Source organism: Ursus maritimus, unplaced genomic scaffold (genome assembly GCF_017311325.1).
Source record: "Ursus maritimus isolate PB19 unplaced genomic scaffold, ASM1731132v1 scaffold_5, whole genome shotgun sequence".
NCBI classification, from domain to species: Eukaryota; Metazoa; Chordata; class Mammalia; order Carnivora; family Ursidae; genus Ursus; species Ursus maritimus.
Genome location: NW_024426663.1, coordinates 16,280,759 through 16,300,361, shown reverse-complemented (window position 1 = coordinate 16,300,361; position 19,603 = coordinate 16,280,759). Strand labels below are relative to the sequence as shown.

At 39.9% G+C, this 19,603-nt stretch overlaps 2 protein-coding genes across 4 annotated transcripts in view; both read right to left on the bottom strand.

Annotated features, from left to right (window-relative positions):
* Positions 1-19,603, bottom strand: part of FAM172A (family with sequence similarity 172 member A) — a 419,583-nt gene that overhangs the window by 106,095 nt on the left and 293,885 nt on the right. The gene's annotated exons all lie outside the window — the stretch shown is intronic.
* Positions 7,427-10,683, bottom strand: POU5F2 (POU domain class 5, transcription factor 2). Its single transcript, XM_008700850.2, has one exon. It carries the CDS (start codon positions 9,579-9,581, stop codon positions 8,562-8,564), a length of 1,020 nt encoding a protein of 339 aa, XP_008699072.2. The 5' UTR covers positions 9,582-10,683; the 3' UTR covers positions 7,427-8,561.

Sequence of the window (19,603 nt, the reverse complement as noted above, 5' to 3'; positions counted from 1 at the left end):
ATATGTGCACAGAGAATGTTCACCAAATAAATTGTTTACTGACTAATGCAAGAAACTCAGTTTAAAAATAAAAATTTTTTATGGAGTGTGCCATTTCTGGAAACTCAAATAAAAAGGATAAAGATTCTTTCACTTCTCATTTATAAGCGTAACATTTTTGTTAGTATTTTACTTAAAATTTCTTGGCCCAGAAGACAAAAATTTATGGCTTTAGATTAACTACTTTAATGATGTGACACAGAAACAGCAAAATATTCTTTCCTACCTATCGTGTTGGTGTGATTGCCTCTTCAGGAGAGAAAAGAACACAATAAATCCCTGTATGATAAGTCTCTTCCCACTTCTTCTCCTGAGTTTAAATCTCAAAGGTAATACATATTCGCAATCAGACAAGTGCCATAAAAATGTGTGAAATGAGGTAATAATCTATAGTATTTGCATATACTTAATAACTTATTATTACAGAAAGAATGATTTACACTTCATGTACTGAGAAAACTTAGTGTCTACTTAGATTTAGCAATAGTCTTAAAACTATTTATGAAAACAAGCATGTCTAAATACTTGCTATCAGCTGTTTTAGCTCTGCTTTTCATAAATATAACACAATCATAACAAATTAAAGGCAAGGCACTTGACTGTCCTGTTACATTAGCTTGATGAAATTAGTGGCTGGCAATGCTTAGTGGAAAGTGACAGGGCTTTCTCAACAGGTTCACATATCAATTTTTTTGGAGAAAGTAAAAATCATATCTTTATCAAAATATCCAAAATTTTCTTCCTTCCTCCTTCCCCTCCCTCCCTCCATCCCTTCCTTTTTTAAAACCCAACCAGCACTGGAAGCAAAAAATATTCAAAATCTTCTTCCTAAGATAATACCTCTCAAACTCACTGATGAGAGTCCAATTGTTCTGCTCCTAAAATAGATAAAAATAAGTAGCTACTGTAATTTTTCAGCCCATAAAGTTACTGGTTGGGGTGGAAGAAATGTTATTTTTCCTGAAATGTTCCTGAGGGGGATCCCTGGAGTGGTGACACTACCTAAGTGAATGACCTGGAGACAGGATGCAGGATCTGGGACTGCTTGACTCTATGGCTACTGCGCTTTCCGTTCCATCACACCACCTCTTATTTAACTCCTTTGTAGGAAAAAATAAACAAGTCTCTTTGCCTTCCTATACCTCCCCCACAGTCCCACCTACATTTTCTCTATGTCAGGAGTGGTGGTGTTATGGGTTGAAATATGTCCTGCCGAAATTTATATTTTGAAGTCTTGACCCCCAGTATCCCAGAATGTGACCTTATTTGGATATAGGGCCTTTACAGAGGTAATTAAATTAAATGACATTATTAGGGTGGGCCCTAATCCACTGTGACTGTTGTCCTTATAAAAATGGGAGATTTGGATGCAGAGACATGCACAGAGGGAAGATGTTATGAAAAGAGCAAAGAGAAGATGGCCACATACAAGCCACCTCACAGCCCTCAGAAGGAACCAACTTTGTCCACACCTTGATCTCAGCCTTCTAGCCTCCAGAACAATGGAAAAAATAAATTTCTGTTCTTTAAGCTCCCCAAGGTGTAGTACTTGTTACGGCAACCCTAGCAAACTAATAAACGATATATTGAAACAAACTGTCTTTCAATAAAAAGGTACCTATTAAGATTTGCCCACTACTCAGTCAATAGTATTCAAAGCTTTACAGCTGTTCTAGGAACATAATCATCCATTCTAAGATAATAAATCAACTTAAAGCATCTTATACACTGTCCTGGCCATTGCACCAAGATCTAAACGAAGGTCTACACCACACATCCTGGGAGGAAGAAAATGACTAATTATTAAACAGTGCAGTTACTCTTTTGGAGATGTGACATAACAAGTTGTATAGTTTTAGAAGTGAATATTGAATCCAAAATGTAGTAAATTCTCAGGAAGTCCTCAATTTTTCCTTTTCCAATCCTAGTCTTTGGCAGGCAGTCAGTAGAAGAGTCAACAGTATTAAGCGAAGTTGGTTTGTGCTTCATCATTTTGTGGGAAACTGGGGGATAAAAGCCTAAGAAGCCCAAGTTCAATGCCAAAGGAGCTAATTTTGCCTTTAGCAGAATTCATTACAGGGTTCCTAGCTAAAAGTGAGGTGACAGGGCAGCAGCCCAACTGACCAACATGCTGCACTGTTTTCTGAAGACAGCCCTGTGGGTAAACCACACAGTCTCTCCAACAGCTTCTTGTAATGCTTCTCTTCACGGGTGTAACCATGATAATGCTAATGCTTTGTTTTAAGGATTTTACTGGGTAATGGGGTAGATTCATTTCATGCCAGTTCATCTTTCACCTAGCTGGGGCTGTAATCACAGGAACTGCCCCTGCCTTCAAACCTAGAAATCTATAGATCTTATTTATATCTGTTCGGTTTCTTCAAATACGTTACGTACGGAGGATTATACTGTGATAAAACTGGGATTTTGATATTTTCAAATGGCTTTTGAAATTGAAAAGTAAACATTCACAAACATGAAAATGATTTGGGTTTATATTATATTCTAAATATGGGTTAACACTACTGAGGTATATAAACATACTAATTGTAATTGTAAATTACCATGTTGTGCAGGAAAACAGACATATGGCAGGTGTCTTCACTCACTGAGCTACACTACAGCTCTTTAACATTAATGGGCATCTGATTTAAAAAAAAAAACCCTAATTTTTAGCAATGTTTCTCTAACCGATGTATCCCATTACACCTCTGTTTAGAGAACTGCCTTTCTTTTTAAAGAAACCACAAATCTGACTAAAAATGAAAAGATCAAATTTATTATTCCAAAATGTTGCTTTATAATGAAAAATTACCATTTTAGAGATGAAAAGACTAGAAGAATATTTTTAGGAACCCTAGATTTCCTAGCACCTTCCTTTAGAAGTTTCCCTTAAATATTTTTACTGTGAAATGTATATAGCAAAACAATTTTATAAAAATCACCAATGATACTTATTTATATATAGATTTGTATATGTAACATACCTTTTTCCTTAAAAAATAAGAAGTATCATAAAGCTTAATAAACTCTTGCCTAACTCAATAATCTGTTCTGACCTTTGTCAAAACTGTAGCTCTATAACACAATTTTTACCATTTATGGTGTTCCTTTTTATTTACTTATCCCTTTGTTGAACATTTAGTTTTAATAACTTTTTGTTGTTTAAAAAATGCTGTAGTGACCACCCTTTTTGCTAAATTTTGGCACACATACATACGACTATTTTCTTATAAAAATTAATTAAAGTTGAAATGATTGCCCAAAGAAAAATCACATTTTAAAAACTTCTCATATGAATTACCCAATAGCCTTTCATGAAGATTGCACCAATTCACATTCCCACATAATGGAATAGCCAAATACTCATTTCTGTTATTTTTGTCCATAAACACCACCACACTGTTTAAATTATTGTAGTTTCATAACAGTTGGTAGGACAAGGCCACCCTACCTCTTTTCTTCAAAATTTTCTTATTTTCCTAAGTTTTATTCTTTCAGTTTACAATCACTTTGTCAAGTAATACGCTCATATTCCACTAGGATTTTATTGGAATGGCACTGTACTTTTCACTTTCAAAACACTGTTTTAAACTGATAATACAATTTTGTACTCTAAAAAATTTCATCGTGAATAGGTTCTGCCAAGCAAACTAATACTGTTTAGTAAGCAAGACGATTTCTGGAAGAAAGCTATAAACAAAAGTGGCTATACTGAAAAATAAATTCCATGATTTTAGTTTTAGTATAATAAACAAAGATGTATAGTATATGTATTTCAAAAATGTGAAATTATAGAAAATATTTAGATGCTATTTCAAGAGCAAGATAATGTTTTAGAATAAGGGAGCATATCCTAACACTTCAAGTCTTCTTAGACAATAGATAGGAAAGATTATGGGAACAAGAGAAATTGTTCTTTACGATAGGAATTAATTAAAGTGTCAAGAACCGATAAAAGTATAGGAACAATAAAGGCAATAATTAATACAACATTTGTTCTGAATTTGAAAGACTTATTTATATAAGACGTGATTCAGGTCCTCTATTCTATACTGAGCTACAGATATCCAGAAAATACAGATTCAAAGAAAACCACAAATTACTCGTTAGACCAGTACTGTATCAAGAGAAAACTCCTGAAAGTGAGGTGGCCAAAGGGAACGTGTTTCTAAAATTCTGAAACTGTAGAGTCTACAGAGTCATGTCTCCTTTGAGAACGTGATAAAAGCTATCATCACCATTTTTAAAGATATTCTGCCCGTACTCTGAAGGGGTTCGGCATCATCAGGTTAAGAATCCACTCCCAAACTATTAGAAGTTATAGAGCAATTCAGTAATGTGGCGGGATACAAAATCAATACTCAGAAATCAGTTGCATTTCTATACATGAATAATGAGACTGAAGAAAGAGAAATTAGGGAATCCATCCCATTTACAATAGCACCAAAAACCATACGTTACCTTGGAATTAACTTAACCAGAGACGTAAAGGATCTATATTCTAGAAACTATAAATCACTCCTAAAAGACATTGAGGAAGACACAAAAAGATGGAAAAATATTCCATGCTCATGGATCGGAAGAATTAACATAGTTAAAATGTCCATGCTACCCAGAGCAATCTACACTTTCAATGCTATCCTGATCAAAATACCGATGACATTTTTCAAGGAACTGGAACAAATAGTCCTTAAATTTGTATGGAAACAGAAAAGGTCCCGAATCGCCAAGGAACTGTTGAAAAGGAAAAACAAAGCTGGGGGCATCACAATGCCGGATTTTGAGCTGTACTACAAAGCTGTGATCACAAAGACAGCATGGTACTGGCACAAAAACAGACACACAGACCAATGGAACAGAATAGAGAACCCAGAAATGGACCCTCGGCTCTTTGGGCAACTAATCTTTGATAAAGCAGGAAAAAACATCCAGTGGGAAAAAGACAGTCTCTTCAATAAATGGTGCTGGGAAAATTAGACAGCTATATGCAAAAGAATGAAACTTGACCACTATCTCACACCATACACAAAGATAAACTCCAAATGGATGAAAGACCTCGATGTGAGACAGGAATCCTTCAAAATCCTGGAGGACAACATAGGCAGCAACCTCTACAACATCGGCCAAAGCAACCTTTTTCATGACACATCCCCAAAGGCAAGAGAAACAAAAGATAAAATGAATTTATGGGACTTCATCAAGATTAAAAGTTTCTGCACAGCCAAGGAAACAGTCAGAAAAACTAAGAGGCAGCCCATGGAATGGGAGAAGATATTTGCAAATGACACTATAGATAAAGGACTGGTATCCAAGATCTACAAAGAACTTCTCAAACTCAATACACGAGAAACAAATAAACAAATCAAAAAATGGGCAGAAGATATGAACAGACACTTTTCCAGTGAAGACATACAAATGGCTAACAGACACATGAAAAAATATCCAAAATCATTAGCCATCAAGGAAATTCAAATCAAAACCACACTAAGATACCACCTTATGCCAGTTAGAATGGCAAAAATTGACAAGGCAGGAAACAGCAATTGCTGGAGAGGATGTGGAGAAAAGGGATCCCTCCTACATTGTTGGTGGGAATGCAGGTTGGTGCAGCCACTCTGGAAAACAGTGTGGAGGTCCCTCAAAAGTTAAAAATTGAGCTACCCTATGACCCAGCCATTGCAATACTGGGTATTTACCCCAAAGATACAGACGTAGTGAAGAGAAGGGCCATATGCACCCCAATGTTCATAGCAGCATTATCCACAATAGCTAAATTGTGGAAGGAACTGAGATGCCCTTCAACAGATGACTGGATTAAGAAGCTGTGGTCCATATATACAATGGAATATTACTCAGCTATCAGAAAGAACGAGTTCTCAACATTTGCTGCAACATGGACGGCACTGGAGGAGATAATGCTAAGTGAAATAAGTCAAGCAGAGAAAGACAATTATCATATGATTTCTCTCATCTATGGAACATAAGAACTAGGAAGATCGGTAGGGGAAGAAAGGGATAAAGAAAGGGGGGTAATCAGAAGGGGGAGTGAAGCATGGGAGACTATGGACTCTGAGAAACAAACTGAGGGCTTCAGAGGGGAGGGGGGTGGGGGAATGGGATGGACTGGTGATGGGTGGTGAGGGGGGGCACGTATTGCATGGTGCACTGGGTGTTGTATGCAACTAATGAATCATCGAACCTTGCATCAGAAACCAGGGATGTACTGTATGGTGACTAACATAATGTAATAAAAAAAATTAAAAAAAAATACTTGCCTTGTCTAAAGAAAACACGAGATAAAGGAAACATTTGATAAAGAATAGTCCAGAAGGATGGTGAAGATATTGAGTGGTCTGAATTTGTGTTTTTAATTGAAGTTAGGTGGAAATCTGACAAGTAGGAAGACTCTGGACTGTTGTTTGACATCCGCCTCTACCAACTACTCCTCTGAGATTGATCTCACTAATGGTACCACGGATACCTTTGTTAGTGATGTTGGCATATCTTACTTGATTTTATGTTACTTTATCTCTGTATATTTGACCCTGTTCAGCACCGACACCACACTGTTGGTCTTCTCCCAACTCGAAGGGCAGCTCCCTCTCAGTTTTGAAGGATTTTATTATTAAGGTTTCTACTCATAATCTTAAATCTTTGAAAAATATGAAATTCTTTAAATGTCAAAGTTGCTCCAAGGTCCAGCCTGTTCTCTCTTCGTAGTCAAGAGGAGCAGTGATGGCAAAATCTCATTTTAAATTATGTGAGGGCTGATCAGTGACACATAGTGGTGCTTGCCTAAGCAGAGGGGCGGCAGCTGTGTGAATGATGCCGCTGTGCAGGTGCTGAGGCAGACCCTGGGAGCTGTTCCCTGAGACGGAGAACCCATTACCATTTCTTCCAATATGCAGGGGCTGCAGAATTCGAGGAGCAGCCTGGGTCAGAGCCTCCTCATAGCTTTTAGGAGCTGAATGTCGACACAACGACAATGATTCATCCTGCCATTAAATACTACCTGGCCCTCTGCAGAAACATCTCCCTTTCAAGGCTATCCAGAAGGGCTCGACGGGAAAAGGGAGAAATGGGACTGGTGCTATGTGACTTTTAGTGGGATAGTGCAAGAGTGAGTGATTAGTCACCTATTGAATCTAAGTAAGCGAAGTTTATCTCCATTTTAGTGAACCTATGTGTACTGTCAGTGTTTTATCGTCGAACACTGACAAGAAGGAAAAATACACATTGGAAGAAACCACAGAAAGTTAGAAAAAAAGCAACTAATAAAAATAAAAGCTAAAAGTTAATCAATTAGAAAATAAAAACTGCAGTAAATAAGATAAAAATTTTTAAAAAGACTTGTTCTTTTTAAATACATGTAGATAAATTCTTTGTAAAAACTGAATAAGGAAAAAAAAGTAGAGAAAGAAAAAACTGACATGAATAGTAATTAAACAGAAGATGTAAACTCAGATATAATATTTAGTGATGGAATTATAAAGCAATAAATATTACGTGCAGGTTTACAGCAGCAGAAGTACAAACACAGAAAAACTAATGATTTCTGTTTCATATATGATGACCACTGTAGAAGTAGAAAACTAGAAAAGACTAATTTCATAGAAGAGATTGGAAAAATGATACAGGATGAACCACCACAAAAGCCACACAAGCCACAAGGGAATGTTGTCTCAACCATTGCAGATATTCTCTGAGAAGCACATCTGAGTTCAAAAGAAAGTAAGGCAAATCAGTAGGTAATAAACCAAACAGAGCTGAAAACCAGAGAAGTAAGCTGGATCTGGCACTGAGCTAGCCCTGTCCAGTATGCCAACCCCAGTAATAAAGGGATTCCAAATACAATGACTGTGGTGGGTCGGCAGATAAACTAGTGGGGTTCCATAAGGTGGAGAGCTGGACTGAGACCTCCATCTGAAACTGAGCACTCTAAATGAGAAGGTGAATTAGAAAAAAAAAAAAAAAAAGCATCTTTCAAGAAAGGGAGGAGAATAAGAAAACTGTGTTTTAGCAAGGGTTCTGGGTAGGTTTTGTGTACTCCTGACCTATCCCAACTTCAAACCTTCTCCCAGAGGTTACTATTATCTTGGAACCCCTGTTTATATTTACATAAAGTTCTGCTGGTTTTTGATAAAAAATGGTATACTGAAATAATCTTCTGTGACTTGAGTTTTTCACTCACTATCGTGTTTATAAGAAAAAAAATCCCTATGTTTACTGATAACCACAAGGAATAACAATTAATTTCCGATTAATTAAAAAAAGAGAGAGAAACAAAATATCCGAAACCATATATGTATTGCAATGTACCTTAAAATCAATGCCAGATAAAAACAATGGAGTTATTAAACTTCAACTTCCCTCCCCCAAATTTCATAAACAACTCCCAACTCATCCCTTAGGTATTAACTTCTTTAGACAGTGAATGGAGCTCTTAATATTAACAGCCCTGAAAAGAACCTCAGGGACCCATTTCCCCAGTTCAACCCTCCCCAGAACGGCGGGGTCCCTCATTTTGAAAGCCTGGGGTGGCCCGGAGCAGAGGCCGGGGCAGAGAGGAGGGTCCCTGCCACAGGGAAAGGAGTAGGGGAGTACATGGGTATAAAGTATGGCTCTTCATAGTGCGGGGAACCAAAATGGAGCCCCGATGCCAGGGGAAAGCATACTGGTCCCCCTGGGAAAGGAGGCCCGGCTGCCCCCACATCCTCCCCTGGGGAGAAATCAATGGTTGGCTGACCACCCATCTTGTTCCGGTTATAGAACCAAACTCGGACCAGTTCTTTCTGCAGCCGGAGCTGCCCAGCGATGCAGCTGATTTGCTGGGGTGTGGGCTTCGGGCACTTTAAGAAGAGTTGCTCCAGATTGTTTCGGATGCGACTCTCCCTGCTTGCCCGTCTCTGCTTCCGAGCCTGCTGCAGGATCATCTCCATTTTGCATAAGCCCAGAAAGTTCTTGCTGTCTACTTCCTCCAGCCACATTTTCAGCAGCGGTCGCAACTTCCACATGTTGGCGAGGCTGAGCTTCTGGGACTCAAAGCGGCAGATGGTTGCCTGGCCAATCACCTTTCCAAAAAGAGCCCCCATGGCGAACCCCACGTCGGCCTGCGAGTATCCCAGGGCCATCCTCTTTTGCCTCAGCTCCTTGGCCAGCTGCTCCACCTCTTTCTCTACAGCCGAGACGTCCTCTGGCAGCACCAAAGTTGGGGTGCACTGCAGGGCAATGTAGGGCCTCTGGAAGGTGCCCTCCGAGGGGCTCAGGAACCGGGGCCCAGCCTCGCCAGCTCCGACCCTGGGCCTGCAGGGTGCCGTCCCGCAGTAGAATTTGTATGGTGGTGGACCCAGGGGCACCTCCCACCCTTCAGGGCCTGGGCTGGCCCCCAGACCGATCCCTGGCCGGACCATCAGCATGCTGGGAGCCGCCTGGACACTCAACCAGACCGGAGCGTCAACCCGCACTGGCACTGTCCCTCTGGGCCCGCCCCTACCACTGTCTGGCAGTGGGAAGAAGTTTGAGGGCCTGTGTCCCGCCATGGGGTAAGACCACACCCAAGCAGGGAGTCTGGTAGGAACTGATGGTTCTCGAGGCTTCAGAGCAGCCACCAGCCTTGCCCTCGAGCCCCGCCCCCCAGTGGGCAGAGATGGAGGTGCAGTTGAGAGAAACAGGCCCGGAGTGCGCAGTGGTGGGGAAGTCTGGTAGACTTCCGGGTAATCCTTTGCGGCTCCAGAATTAAAGAAGTGTGTTTCCTACCCTGGTCTGTGCTTCCACGTCCTTCCGTGGTACAAGTCTCTTTCGGGTTTAGACTTCTAAGGGTTCTGGGATCTCTTAGGCACCACCTCCATCCTCTCCCAGAAAGGAACCTAGGCATTTACTAACAGCACTTCAGAACTCTGGTATCTCATCCCTTTCCTCCACCTTATCTGTGGAGGAACAGCCCCTTCTAGCTTCACAAATATTTATTAAACATCTATTATGCCAGGTATTGCTGGGACTACCCCTCAGTTCATTAACTGTCCCCTCACTGCTATCATTGTGGTCACGACACTGCCAACAGCCTCTCCTTTGCGCATCTTCAGTTCCTCTGCCTTAAGAAACCTAAGCATCCCTGCCTAAATTTCTTCTAGTGCCCATCAGTTCACTATCAGCTTCAACCCCCAACCCCCTTGCTTTGCCAGATTGTACTCTCTCACTAGGGCTTTCTTGACTAATTATGTCCCGTCTCCTCCGCCACTCCCAACCCTTCCAGTTGTTTGCTCTGCATCCCACCTCAGCTTCCTGGTGTAGTCTCCACATACGGCAGAGACCTATTTGTTTCATCTTTCTTCCCCCTCTAGAGACAGGTCTCAGAATGGGCCTGACCTGCTGCTCCCCATCGAAGATGCTTCCTTCAATACGTGATTCGCCAATATTAGGCTCCCCTATCCCTGGTCCCTCTCCCATCAGAGACCCAAGGATCTGAGAATATTTGTCCCTCCATCATATCCACAGCTCAAGCATCCAGTCCTAGGCCTTACGTGGACAAAGTTAAGGAGGGAGTGGGAGAAGATCTGACCTTGGGTTCAAAGCTTCCAGGGAGGGCTTTCGGAAGTGGGGAAGACAGTGATCTCGGCTAGACAATCCCAGCCTCTTACCCCTTCATTTTCCAACTAAACCATGATGTGGCTTTGCCCTACCCACATCTACTGAAATTGGTCTTCTTGAAGTCATTGCCAACCTTCCAAATGTCAAATATGACGGCTTTTTAAAAATTCTCATCCTATTAAACTTCTCTGTAGTATCTGACAATGCTGACTACTCTTCTTGCTCCTTCTTTTTAAATTTCCAGGAAATGCTGGTAACAGCCAAATCTGTATTTTAGCCCTGACTTCTAATATCCGGTTCTGTATTTCCCACTGCCCCAAATCAAATTCATTATTTGCGTTCCTAAACCTGCCTCTCCTCCAGGGCTCCCTGAGCTGGTTAATGGCATTACCACCCATTCAGTCACCCAAGTTTAGACCTAGAGACTGTTCTTGACCTTTCCCATTTCTTTCTCCCTCCTCCCTTCTTCCCTTCCTTCCTTCTTTCCCAGCCTCATCTACCACACTCTCCCCGAATCCCTCTACCCCGTCATACTCCATGCTCGGTGAGAATATCTCACTTTGCACTGAAGAGGCCATGCTTTTCATGATTATTATGCCTTTAGTCATGCTGGTCCCTCTGTCTAAAATGGCTTCCCTTTGCTTTTTGGTCTCATTCTCTCATTCATTCAGGATTCTAATCAAATGTCATCTCATTAGAGAGGCCTTCTCTATCTGATCTAAAACAGTATCCCTTGTCATTCTCTGTTCCCTTTATTAAGCTTTGTTTTGTGGTTATTATTAGGTATCACCACCTAATATATAATTATTTGTCTATATGCTTATTGTATGTTTCTCTGCTGCAAAGAGAGCAGGACTTTGTCCAGGTCACTGCTGTGTCTATGGTGCCTACAACTGTGCTTGGCTCACAGAAGGTGTTCAGTAAACATTCCCTGAATAAAAAGAAGCATGCTCTATTTCCAGCCACCTGTAAGATGCAGTTTAGAAGTGACTTTATGGTGAAACCTACCCCTCTGCTTTTGTGGTGCTCCCCTTGTACTTGATATATGTTTTTATTGTAACATTTATCAGTAATTATTTATTTTATGTCTCTCTCCCTCCATCTAGAGTGTGAGGTACTTAAGGACATGTAGATGCTATAAAGCCTGAAACATAATAGAACCCTGACTGATATATGGTTCAACAAATGTTTGCTGAATGAGTGAATGAATTCTCACCTTTACAATTCTGAAAGTACAGCACGTTTAGTTTCAGCTTAACAAGAAACTTGACTCTGCCAGAAGCCTCTCCATTCTTTCTCTCCCATACTAGAACAAGGCCCTTAAACAGCTCTTACTAGATGGAGGTAGTAGTTCTGTGAGACTAGATACAACACAACACTATAGGTAACAAGGTTATAGATGTGGCTTTAAAGTACTGGTAAAGGGAAAAAGAATTGGGAAGTCAGCTGCCACCTGGACAGGCTACATATGTTACTGTTGTCTGCATCTCTGCTGCGGCCCTGGCTAGGACGTGTGGTGGCAAAGAGCAAGGTTCTTGTCTGTCTGGTTCAATGCTAAATCCTCACCACCTGGAACTATATCTGGCACAGAGCAGGAAGTTAATCAGTATTTGTTTAATATTAAATAAATGAATCTGTGTAGCATTAATGGTGAAAAGACTTCCATGTTTGCTTTGAAGTAGGTTTCAAGATGATAGTCTATGAAAAACAGTTTATGAGTTACAAAATTTCACCTAAGAATAATTTTGCTGGTATCTGTTCTTTCCAGGTATACTAACATGCTATTTTTTTTTTTCAAAACTACAAAGCAAGCAGTGTCTGCCAAACAGATAGAAAGGCGGATCACAAAGAATAAAAGAGAGCGATTAAATAAATTAAGGTCCACATATTGAAACCAGTCCATTTGCAAAAGAGAACCACAGAGAAACGTTCATCAGTTGTCTAAAAACAATAGCTGAATAAAAATATTTTTAGTGAATTGGAAAAAAGTGAATTCAACTGAATTTGAGGAAAGATTACATTTACCGAGTTAAAACAGTAGCTAAACACATTTACTAAATTAAAAAGGTGGGTTTTAAAATTAACTTGGGTGCTCTTGATTAAGGCTTTCTCTGTACTCGGTCAGATATCATCTGCCAACATGCCTATCTCCTGTTAATGCATAAGTGCTGTCACAAATAAAAGCCCATATTCTTAAGGGAAGTCTTGACATCTCCTTAAAAGTATATTTAATATGCTATGGAAATGGGGTGATCAGCGAAAAAAAGCAGGAGCATAGTTGGTTGGAAGAGAAATAGAGATCAGAAGAAGGCCGGTGATGGGAATGCCCAAGACAACCAGCACTGCTGGGGCTGGGGCGCTTGAAAGGCTAATCCATCACCTTCAGCAAATACAGAGACCTCTTAGTAAGTGATTAGATTACAATGTACGAAGCAGGCCAGTCTTATCCATAGGGAATTACAAAGTAAGGATAAGAAACACATGGTCCCAGGCTTCCATGTATTTATAATCTAACTGGGGAAGAAGAAAAACTGTCAGGAGAACAGGACAGCTATATTTGCTCAAAGAGAAGTTAACAGTTTTCTATTATTAGGATCTTTGGAATTCAGAGAAGTTAACTTTCAAGCAGAAACGCACAAAGCATCAGGGTTCGTATTATTAGGCTCTCCATAAGTATTCTCTATTCTAAGACAGCAAAACCAGCTGCCAGGATCCACTAATGGTAAGAAGCAGGAAATAGTGGAGGTGAAGTTAATAATAAACATTCTTGTAGGTTCTGCTTCAAGTTTCATCTCTTTGGAAACTTTTGCCCATACACTAGGGATCACTCAGCCCTGAACTTACTGCGTTTCCACTTAGAGAAATTGGTTGTCCTAAGTGGTTAGCTGGAGCTTCATGTAGTCTTCGCTCCCCCACCCAGAAGAGATGAAAGCTCCTATGGACATTGCAGACACCGTTTATTTTGTACTGATGGTCCAAACAACGTGCTAACGCATGAGCTATACACAGTATTCTCAGTACCGTATGTGCATAAAAACACCTGGATGTGAAGGAGATCAGGCTCTGACTCACATCATCCTGTTGACCAGTTATTTTATTGGCTAGGAAGGTGATCCTTGCTTCCTCATCTCTCCAAATGCCTCTCTCCCAAAGCTGCTCATGTTCCAGATAGAGGAGAGGGTTTTGTTCAAGAATATATGAGAAAGTTGGGGGCATCACATTGCCTGATTTCAAGCTATACTACAAAGCTGTGATCACAAAGACGGCATGGTACTGGCACAAAAACAGACACACAGACCAATGGAACAGAATAGAGAACCCAGAAATGGACCCTCGACTCTTTGGGCAACTAATCTTTGACAAAGCAGAAAAAACATCCAGTGGGAAAAAGACAGTCTCTTCAGTAAATGGTGCTGGGAAAATTGGACAGCTATATGCAAAAGAATGAAACTTGACCACTCTCTCACACCATACACAAAGATAAACTCCAAATGGATGAAAGACCTCGATGTGAGACAGGAATCCATCAAAATCCTGGAGGACAACATAGGCTGCAACCCCTTTGACATCGGCCACAGCAACTTTTTTCATGACACATCTCCAAAGGCAAGAGAAACAAAGGAAAAAATGAACTTGTGGGACTTCATCAAAATAAAAAGCTTCTGCACAGCCAAGGAAACAGTCAAAAAAACTAAAAGGCAGCCCACAGAATGGGAGAAGATATTTGCAAATGACACTACAGATAAAAGACTGGTATCCAAGATCTACAAAGAACTTCTCAAACTCAATACACGAGAAACAAATAATCAAATCAAAAAATGGGCAGAAGATATGAACAGACACTTTTCCAGTGAAGACATACAAATGGCTAACAGACACATGAAAAAATGTTCAAAATCATTAGCCATCAGGGAAATTCAAATCAAAACCACACTGAGATACCACCTTATGCCAGTTAGAATGGCAAAAATTGACAAGGCAAGAAATAACAAATATTGGAGAGGATGTGGAGACCCTCTTACACTGTTGGTGGGAATGCAAGCCGGTACAGCCACTTTGGAAAACAGTGTGGAGGTCCCTTAAAAAGTTAAAAATAGAGCTACCCTATGATCCAGCAATTGCACTACTGGGTATTTACCCCAAAGATACAGACGTAGTGAAGAGAAGGGCCATATGCACCCCAATGTTCATAGCAGCATTGTCCATAATAGCTAAATTGTGGAAGGAGCCGAGATGCCCTTCAACAGATGACTGGATTAAGAAGATGTGGTCCATATATACAATGGAATATTACTCAGCCATCAGAAAGAACGATTACCCAACATTTGCAGCAACATGGATGGGACTGGAGGAGATTATGCTAAGTGAAATAAATCAAGCAGAGAAAGACAATTATCATATGGTTTCACTCATTTATGGAACATAATAGCAGGAAGATTGGTAGGAGAAGGAAGGGAAGAAGGAAGGAGGGGTAAACAGAAGGGGGAATGAACCATGAGAGACTATGGACTCTGAGAAACAAACTGAGGGCTTCAGAGGGGAGAGGGGTGGGGGATTGGGATAGGCCGGTGATGGGTATTAAGGAGGGTGCATACTGCATGGTGCACTGGGTGTTATACACAATTAATGAATCATGGAACACTACATCAAAAACTAAGGATATACTGTATGGTGACTAACATAACATAATAAAAAATTATCATAAAAAAAGAATATATGGGAAGTTCATTTCTTTAGCAGAGGCTCCAAAAACAAAACAAAACAAGCTCTTTGCACGGAATTAAGTCAACAGAGCAGAGCAGAAGATCTAAGAATGATGTACAAGTCCGGTGGAGAGGGCAAGGTAGACTAGATGGTGCTAATTTCATGTTTTTCCCCACTCCACAGGGGTCCTAATAACTTAGCACTGACCAGGCATCAGGGTGTAAAGGCACTGTCACCTGAAGGGCAGGTGTAGGTCCCCAAGAGCCACATTAATCAAGGAGCAAGACGAGAGGCAAAGGCAGGGGACAAGATCCACGCACCAGGCACTGAGAGGTTTCTCTCTGGGTGTAGGAAGTCAAGTCAAGCACCCAGGAAAACTGTGGCAGCTGAGCATAGTAAGAAAAGATGCCTTCCATGTTCCAAGGAGAAAATCAGCAGCACACTTTACAACAATTTAGTTCACAGAAAACTACCTCAAAATGCACTAAAATGATTAAACTGTTAATCCTTGTTTTAAGTAGAAAACTGTGTAAGACAAAGTGAGACATCAAAGATAAGTCAAGCAATTAAGAAAAAGGGTACCTGAAGGTAAAGGACATAGATGAAGAACACTGAAGTTGTGATAAAATGGAAAAGGGCAACCAGATCAATGTGGTCACTACAAAAAATCACTTACTGCTCTAGGAAATAAATTCACAAAATAGCTAATAGCACTGTTCTGCATAGGAGAGAACTGAGGACAAGAACAGGGCGAAAGGACAGCTATTGGTGAATAAGAGTAATGTGAGACGGCTTTACTCTTCTAAAATACGTAGAGAAAAACTAGAACGTAGTAGGGCTGCCAACATAGAATTTCTTTTCAGATTAAGATTATGAAGGACGTTTTTTTGTTGTTACTTCTTTTTGTTATTAAAAAAAAAAAGACTCTGCTGTGATATAGCTACTGCTCAGAAATAAAAGCTCAAGACAGGAATATACCAACAACCACACAGCCGGACTACAAAGAGATTGTATGTATTTAGGGAAAAATCCTTCCATTATATTTTGTGGAGCTGTGGTATTCATGAACTATGAACTTCCTGGGCTATATAATAGTATTAAATATAAAAACTCTACAGCCTTCACCAGAAGCCTCAAAGAATTTTAAATGTCTCTATAAGGCAGGAAGAGCAATTGAGCTGAACAGGGCTGAGTTGAAAGGCACTCTGGTGATGAGTCAGGTTTGTTCACAGATAGTCCCAGATAGATAAAGTGTAAAGGTTCTTGTTATGTCAAGCAGGATTTAAACAAACTTTTGAGCTGAGTCTGCCCTTGTTACACAAGAAACGCTTTAAGGATATTCTTGCACTGATTATTCTAGTCACTGTCTTCTACATTCAAATTTGTACCCTGCTTACACTTTGGAGCAGGAGATACACAACTTGTTTAATGAAAAATTTCCCATTATACTGCACAGTAAAATACACCTAACAGAAGTGACAGCTTATGACCAATGAAACCAGTAATTCAGGAGGTGACATGGCCTCAGAGAAGTAAATGAGAAATAGAATAGAATTTCTGTTTACAGGAGATATAACTCTTTCAGGTGCTGTGAGAATTATTACTTTGTTAAAGAGATTCCAAATTAATTGATCTTGGTGCCAATACCATCACAAATCTGAGGCCTCTGTGAATTTCCCTGGAATCTCCTTAAGAAACTATGAGCTAAAATAAGCCAAATAGAGACACTTATACCTTTTTTGGAAAAATGAACACTTATATTCAGTAACATGAAACGCAATAATAACCACGGAAAATTGCAAAGGTAGTACCGGACTTAAGATTTTAAGCTCCAGGGGCGCCTGGGTGGCACAGCGGTTAAGCGTCTGCCTTCGGCTCAGGGCGTGATCCCGGCGTTATGGGATCGAGCCCCACATCAGACTCCTCCGCTAGGAGCCTGCTTCTTCCTCTCCCACTCCCCCTGCTTGTGTTCCCTCTCTCGCTGGCTGTCTCTATCTCTGTCAAATAAATAAAATCTTAAAAATAAAAAGATTTTAAGCTCCAATACAGTAACTTTATTCCAATATATAAATTAAAAACTCCTTTTAGCATTTTATTATTTAATTTTTTAAAGATTTATTTATTTGAGAGAGAGAGAGAGCACAAGGGGAGAGGCAGAGGGAGAGGGAGAGGGAAAGAATCTTAAGCAGACTCCCGCTGAACAAGGAGTCTGATGCAGGGCTTGATCCCAGGACCCCGAGATCCTGACCTGAGCTGAAATCAAGAGTTGGATGCTTAGCAGACTGAGCCACCTAGGCGTCCCCCCTTTTAGCATTTTATTTTAATTAATTAATTTATTTAAAATATTTTATTTTATTTATTTGAGAGAGAGAGAAAGTGAGAGAGCACAAGCAGGGGGAGTGGGAGAGGGAGAAGCAGGCTCCCCGCTGAGCAGGGAAGCCTGATGTGGGGCTTGATCCCAGGACCCTGGGATCATGACCTGAGCCAAAGGCAGATGCTTAACCAACTGAGCCACCCAGGCACCCTCCTTTTAGCATTTTAAACCTGACAAAGTCCTTGGTTTTACACAGTGAGGTAATAAGTTAGGTTATTAAAGCGAATCCTCTTCAAAGTCATCTCACAATGATTCCAAAGGTCTTAAAGACGACCAACCAGGCTATCTGCCTCTCTTCCGAGCAAAAGACTTAGGCCCAAATCCACATTTATTTGTCTAGAGTTCACTGCAGCTCAGGAGCCTGTTCTCCATCCAATATGTGTGCAGATAATATCAGGCAGATGACGGTTTCACCTTCTGAGAGCTCAGAGCTCTAGGAAGCAATTATGTCAAAGCCGCTATGAATGGAGAACTGAAAGCAAGATTTTAATGATCACTACGTATTTAATGAAAATTTAACTATCTTTTTGAATGTTCAACTACACATTCACATGGTTCCAGAAGTATAATAAGGTATATAGTGAAAATGCACAGCATTTATTTTTAATTTTTATTTTGTTGCCAATCATGGCATCATTTCCAAGTGTTAACTTGGTTAACTTCCAGCTAGAATTTTACATTTTGCTTACATTGAATTTCTTGTAATAATTTAAATTCAAGAAAGACATTTGTTTTTTTATGATTGACAGAAATGTAGATGAAACATAAGGAAGAAACCAATGAATTTAAAGAAGTTTCTCATAAGGATATGTTCTAGGGCAGGTGTCATTTTGAAAGGAAGACAATGTATTAAAGAACCAATAGTCTTTCAGGGAAAGCGTGGAAGAACAGGACATTAGCAGGAAGAATGAAAGGGAAAGGGTCAGCATGGAATTATAGTAGGTTTATAAGAATGAAGAAATGAGGTTGAATATTGAAGAACAGGCAAATTGAGGATAAATACCGTATTTCTGTACAAGATACACTGGGAGGCTGTAAGAGTTAACCCTGTGATAAGACATGACTAGAATCAGGACTTAGTCTAGAAAATACAAAGACAGAAGCAGGAAAGAAATGAAAGTTTTTAATTCTCAAATATTGAAAAGGAATGAGCAATTTATCTAAACCCACAGTACGTGATTTGCTGGATAAAGTAATTTCTAATAACAATAGCTATAGGAAGCCCTTGCTTTGCACCGTATAAAATGATTATAAAAATGACCTTACAAGTCGAAACCATGCAAACTGATCATGATAATCAATGGGAAAAACTATGGTTGTTTGATGACCTTTAAAATTTTTTTGGTCAAAACATTAAAAATCCTCCTACTGCCTGCAAAAAATGAGTAGGGGAATGAAAAAATGGTAAAAACCGATTATATTTAGTACACTGTAGTTTAAAACATTAGAAACATGGAGAATTAAATGCTTGACTTCTTTGTAAAAAACCTACTAAAGTAGTTTGAATAGTGCTTGCCTTCTCTTCATATAACTTATGATACAGTTCAAGGAAAACTTTTCTCTGCCTTGGCTAATTTTCATGCTCCTAAGTTTGGATCAGCTTCCAACATTTTATCCTTCGCACTTGCAATGTCGTGAAATATCTCTGAGAGTTCATTTCATGCAAAGTGTTTTTTGCTAGCGTCACTTCCTCTGGGACATCTTCATCTTTTTCGTCACAAGCACTTTACAATTTTACTTTCAGCATTCCATCTCACTGGTGCACTTTCATCTTTGTTGGCCAAGTCTCTCTTTTGATTATCCATTTTTATAAAATGGAAGATAGATAGTGCTGTCTGTGCATGAACTGGCTAACAGATATGCAGTTATCGGTCTGTGAAAGATTTTGAAAGAAGT